The sequence below is a fragment of the Capricornis sumatraensis genome, chromosome 4 (assembly GCF_032405125.1).
Source record: "Capricornis sumatraensis isolate serow.1 chromosome 4, serow.2, whole genome shotgun sequence".
Taxonomy (NCBI): domain Eukaryota; kingdom Metazoa; phylum Chordata; class Mammalia; order Artiodactyla; family Bovidae; genus Capricornis; species Capricornis sumatraensis.
In genome coordinates, this window is record NC_091072.1 from 133,044,695 (window position 1) to 133,050,694 (window position 6,000).

General features: G+C 39.8%; 1 protein-coding gene across 3 annotated transcripts in view; it reads right to left on the reverse strand.

Moving 5' to 3' along the window:
- SLCO1C1 (solute carrier organic anion transporter family member 1C1) overlaps nucleotides 1-4,696 on the reverse strand; it is a 68,199-nt gene extending 63,503 nt beyond the window's left edge. For all 3 annotated transcript variants that reach the window (XM_068970931.1, XM_068970930.1, XM_068970929.1), the window contains exons 1-2: nucleotides 4,568-4,696; nucleotides 3,029-3,170 (exon numbers count right to left, since the gene is read on the reverse strand). In XM_068970931.1, the coding sequence (XP_068827032.1) occupies nucleotides 3,029-3,170; nucleotides 4,568-4,696 (271 nt within the window). The remainder of the gene's footprint in view (nucleotides 1-3,028; nucleotides 3,171-4,567) is intronic.
- Nucleotides 4,697-6,000: the final 1,304 nt, after the last annotated feature.

Consider the following 6,000-nt stretch of genomic DNA (forward strand, 5'->3'; position numbering starts at 1 on the left):
TTTTTGGCTGTGCTGGGTCTTCAGTACTGTGTGCCAGCTTTCTCTAGTTGCAGCAAGCAGGAGCTAGTCTCTAGTTGCAGGGCACAGGCTTCTCATTGTGGTAGCTTCTCTTATTGTGGGGCGTAAACCCTAGGGCATGCAGGCTTTCGCAGTTGTGGCTTGCAGGCTCAGTTGCCCCATGGCATGTGAAATCTTCCTTGAGCAAGGATCGAACCCACATCCCCTGCATTTGCAGGTAGATTCTTTACCACTGAATCACCAGAGAAGTTCTCTCCATGGTTTTTCATTCTATACGGGGTTGTAGGTAGGGCAGGCACCAAAGAATACATCTCCTACCAGACCTATCTAAGGCAGGGGTCCCATAAACCCCAGAGCCATGGACTAGTACTAGTCTGTGGCCTATTAGAGCGGGGGACATAGCAGGAGGTGAGCACTGGACAAGTGAGTGAAGCTTCATCTATATTTACAGGAAGCTCCCCATCGCTCACATTACTGCCTGAGCTCAGGGAAACAAGCTCAGGGCTCACTGATTCTGCATTATGGTGAGGTATATAATAATTTCATTATATATCATAATATAATATTAATAGGTGTAAAGTGAACAATAAATGTAATGCACTTATCACAGTGTAATCATCTCAAAACCATCCCCCTGCGCCTGCCCATGCCATTCATGGAAAAATTGTCTTCCATGAAACTGGTCCCTGGTACCAAAAAGGTTGGGAACCACTGATCTAAGGAGTTTACACAAGGGAGTGATATACCAGATGTTTTATAAACTTGTTACACAGATTACAGCCCATTGATGAATAGCATTAACATTGTATTGAAGCTTGTTGGATATGCAGTACCTTACTTCCCTTCCTATAGAATCAGTCTATGCATTTTAACAAAATTGTCTAGTCATTCATGTGAATATTAATGTTTGACTAGCACTGATCCAAGACATTTTTTCTGATAAGTTGATAAAAGATGGATTTGGGAAGCAAAAGCCTGAAGGTAAAAGATTACCTGTATACTCTCTTCATTCTTATTGTGTTATTTAGAGTGCATGCTCAGTCACTAAGTCATGGCCAAGTCTTTGCAACTCCATGGACTGTAGCCCAACGGTCTTCTCTGTCCATGGGATTTTCCAGACAAGAACAGTGGAGTGGGTGGCCATTTCCTTCTCAAGTTATTTAGGGTAAGAACTGAAATACATAGTATGAACTTGTATGATCAGGCGGCCCAAGATAACTCCTCTTGCTCTCTGTACCTGTCCACCATGGCATGCTTCAGTTACAGCCTACTCACATGACTGGCCTTCCTATATACTTGACCTTCCAGCTACTGATTGTTCTAACTTCAGGTCAGAACAGCTCCACAGAACAGCTTATCAAAGGGGCAATGAAGGGGCGTGTCTCCTACTGGTCCTGGGAAACAAATGAGCCAACCTAAAATGAATTCCCCCTATGAATGGTAAGCTCCCCCCTCCTCCCCTGGAGCAAAGACTACCACCCTGTCCTGCCTGCCCTCTTGCTCCCTCTTCCTGGGGCGTTGCTCCAGGGCATTGCTTTGGACAGGTAAGTCTTCTCAGATAAACCATTGATGTCTCTGTCACTGACTCCAGGCTCTATGTCTCCAGTTAGAGACTTAGGAATATGGTGGTGGGGGGGGCAGGGGGTTGGGGGAGGAAAGAGAGGGTAGGATGTATGGAGAAAGTAACATGAAAACATATATTGCCATATGTAAAGTAGATAGCCAATGGGAATTTGCTTTATGACTCAGGGAACTCAAACCGGGACTCTGTAAAAACCTACAAGGGTCAGATGGGGAGAGAGGTGGGAGGGAGGTTCAAGAGGGAGAGGACGTATATATACCTGTGGCTGATTCACATTGATGTATAGCAGAAACCAACACAAGACTGTAAAGCAATTATTCTTCAATTGAAAAAAGAAAAACTTTGAAGAAAAAAAAGCTGGGCCGTGTACAGGGCTTGCTAGCCTGTGACCCAACAGAATGAAAAAAGTAATTGTTGAAGAGTTGAAAAATATTTCTTCACTCTTCTAAAGGATCAAGTGAAGCTGAACCTGGAGCCATTAAGGACCACAGAGGCTACTAATCTTTTTATTTCAACCAAAGATCAAAGACTTTTAGTTTATCAGTTTAGGAAGATGACTAAGTGGGATTACACTCTTTAAAATACTTCTAAAACAGTGACTAAAATCTCTTGGTCTTTTCAAGTCCTAAGAGGAAATACAGAGTTGGTGGCTAACCAAAGACCCCAGAGAGTAGAATTTTTGTTTCCTGCTTTACTCTAGGGTTGTTATTAATAGAATTCCTTTATCTTGTTACTAGGCCACTGGGCAGAAACACTCCTTCTATGGCTTAACGTTTTCTTAAATTATCACAATACATTTTTATTGTAAAAATTTTATTGTTATAATTCGAAGACCTCCTTTGAATTCTTCCAAATTTTGAATCACAGGGCTTCCAGAATATAACTTTTGTAAAGATGTTTCCCCACATACTTCTAACTCAAAATACCACCAGCATTTCACCCTCTCTCCTTGAAAAATCTCACTCTGATTGAAAACTTGTGTCAGTCATATGATAGAGAAAATCTGAGACAGGATGTTAATTGTTTACTTGGAGAGAACAAATTGCCTCTACTGCAGCCCAGGGCTTCCCAGGTGGCTCTGTGGTAAAGAATCCACCCGCAATGCAAGAGACCTGGGTTCGATCCCTGGATCGGGAAGATTCCTTGGAGAATGAAATAGCAACCCACTCCAGTATTCTTGCCTGGGAAATTCAATGGACAGAGGGGCCTGGTGGGCTACAGTCGCTGGAGTCACGAAAGAGTCAGACATGACTGAGGACTTATGTACACACTGTGGCACGAGGCCGTGGCAAACTATGTCCAAATAAGATTTTATACATAGAGTCTGATTTTACACATTGAGCAGATAACAATATGCCATGAGGATGTCCTTCAGTCATGCCTAGAACTTTGTACTTAAAAGTAAAGTCAGGTATCTGTAATACCTACCAATTTCAAAACTACCGTCAATAATGCCCACCAGTGAAGAAGGGATATCAAACCTTCTCTCTATCTGAGTGATGGTGCTCTTCAGATAGCCTTCTGCCAGTGCTTTGGCAAAGTAGACAAAAGACAAGGCACCCAAGAACACCTGGAAAATATGACAGGTCACACTTAGTCTAAATCCAGCCTGACCTAAAACTGGATATTTGATAAAGAGACAAACCCAAACCAAGAACCATGGAACAAGCTTGTTGCCATCGAAGATTTCATTCAAGCACAGTAACAGTCTTCTTCCCACCTCAAGCTCATGTGAAGTTCTAACAATTCAAATTTTCTTAGAAGTAATAGATTTTCATTTATAATGTATACTGAATTTCTTCTTTCCCTTTCTCCTCCCCTTCCTAAAGGATATTTAAAGGTATCTTGGCTTTGAAAAGAAGATCCGTTGCTTGGGGAAGCAGAAGGAGGAAGGAGGCATTGAAAGATAAGAAAATAAAAACCATAAACCAGAAGACACTTAACGTCTTGTCACAAGTCTATTACTCATGACTGTATTTCACAGGGATGGTACACGTCCCAGCAGGGAACGTATTGGACTGAGAAGCAGAACTACTATTCCTAGTGATTAAGTTCATATTAAAGTTAAATCAACACTCAGATTCTTATTCAATGAACAAAATATTTGTTTGATATCTGGCTTGTGTGTTTTGTTAGACCTGGGTCTGTGATGGAGTATCCATAGGTAGATTATATGGAAAAAGCATTGAAAATGTTTGATGTGAAGAAGGTACAGGAACTTGGAGTCACATTGAGTTCCATTTAAAAGGGAATCCTGTCCCTTACCATGTGGGTAGGAAAGTCAAAATTTTTGTTTATAGAACAGGAATAAAATGGATGTTTTGTAGATTAAATGTTCCAACTGTGGATAGCACAGTAACTGATCCATGGTAGATATTTAACGAATAATAATTTCTTTTACCTCTCTTCTTTCTGTTTAGGAGGGACAGTCAAGTGAGCCAGAAAAGTAATTAGAAATTTAACCTGCATGGTCAAGCAAAGATTGCTTTCACTGTCTGGCAAAATGTGATTTTCATAAATTGCATCTAAGATCACTTTTTACTTTTCATTTTAAACTTTGTATTTTGTCTTGGGGTATAGCTGATTAACAATGTTGTGATAGTTTCAGGTAGAGCGCAAAGGGAATCGGGCATGTATGTATTCTCTCCCAAACTTCCTTCTCAACCAGTTTGCCATATAACATTGAGCAGAGTTCCATATGCTATAGAGTAGGTCCTTGTTGATTATCCATTTTAAGTATAGCAATATGTACATGTTCATCTCAAACTCTGTGACTATCCCTCCCACCATCCTTGCCCCTGACAACCATAAGTTAAGATTATTCTTTTAAATGGAAAAAATTTCTCGCTTGTAGTTACAATGTGTAGAAAATATCTGGATCGAGAGCCAAGAGCATGGACTCCATCAAATTCTCTGACACTCTTCAGTTAACCACTTATGGTTGTTAATCACTTAATTGCTTGTTACCTTTAGTTGACAACAGCAGGGTTGTTTCTCCTCTGAGGAGGGATATTCTGTTTTAAAAGAAAGCCTCCCAACAGGTTGCATGGAATTTTTGCTGAATAACTGGATATTTTCTTTGGATGAAGTGTCCATTTTGAAAAAGTTCCTTGATTCTGATCTGTCAAAGTTGATTTTTAAAGTATAAAAAAAAAAAGTTAATACACATCCAGTTTTAATTTCCATGCAGTTTGTTAAACAATGTTTTTACTTCACAGTAGATCACAATTCTGTAGACATAACACTATGCAAAGCTCCCTTATTTTACCACAGTATGTTGGCAAAGTTTTTCAATTAAAATCGACCAGGATAACTGATTAAGCAATCCTGCTATTGGGAGTCTGTAGCCAGCATTCTTTCTCAATCCCTCCAGTAAGCCTCATTATAGCAAAGAATAAATTTAAATGTTGCCTTTGGAATAAATAAAGAGGGAGAATTTTGCTAACTTTGTGGTCTTGCCAACTAAAACTAGAGGCAAGCAGGAAGTGAGGAAGAGGAATTCAGCCATTTGAATATTGATTCATTGGAATTAAGTCTTTAAAACCTTTAAATCTATTACCTTTGTGGAATGAATAGAAAAGATTGATGCCCCTGGTAGATACTTATAATACACCATGACTCCTATAGGGCTGTAGCATCCAAAGTAAGTCTTAAAATATGGGTGGGGGGAGAAGGGGACCACTCTGTGTAACATTTTAGTCTAACAAATAGGGAAGCAGCATGATTTACGCCTCAGGCTTAGTTTTCATTCAGGCCCAAGTAGTCTTTGGTGTGCTTTAAAGTAAGTAAGATACCTCCTTTCCTGAGTCTAATTTCCCACCTTCCTTTGTCCTTACTAAACTTTTCACAGGGTCATATACTCTAAACTTATTTTCTTTTGATTCTCATCAATATTTACATATCCTATGCCCCCACTTCTTTCAGTTCAGTTCAGTTCAGTTCAGTCGCTCAGTCACGTCTGACTCTTTGCGACCCCATGCCAGGCCTTTAGGATTCCATATAGCTCACTGCCTGCCTGCTAAAGTAATCTTAGTGAAGCGATTTAGAAATAAAATAACTTCTGGATCACCCTAATGTTTATTAGATGATGTATTTATACATAAACAGAGATTTTCCATATTCTCATCACATTAAAAGAATGACATTAGGGATAAAACTTAATGTTCTGTGGTAGAAATTTTAAATGATTCTATGTGTATATTACCTTGCCTTTATGTAATGATTGTTCTATGTCTATCCAACCTCATCTTTCATAGTTTGAATTCATAGATATTATCTCCAGCTGAGTTAGTGGTAAAGAATCTGCCTGCCAGTGCAGGAGATGCAGGTTCAATCCCTGGCTTGGGAAGAGCTCCTGGAAGAAGACATGGCAATCCACTCTAGTATTCTTGCCTGGAGAA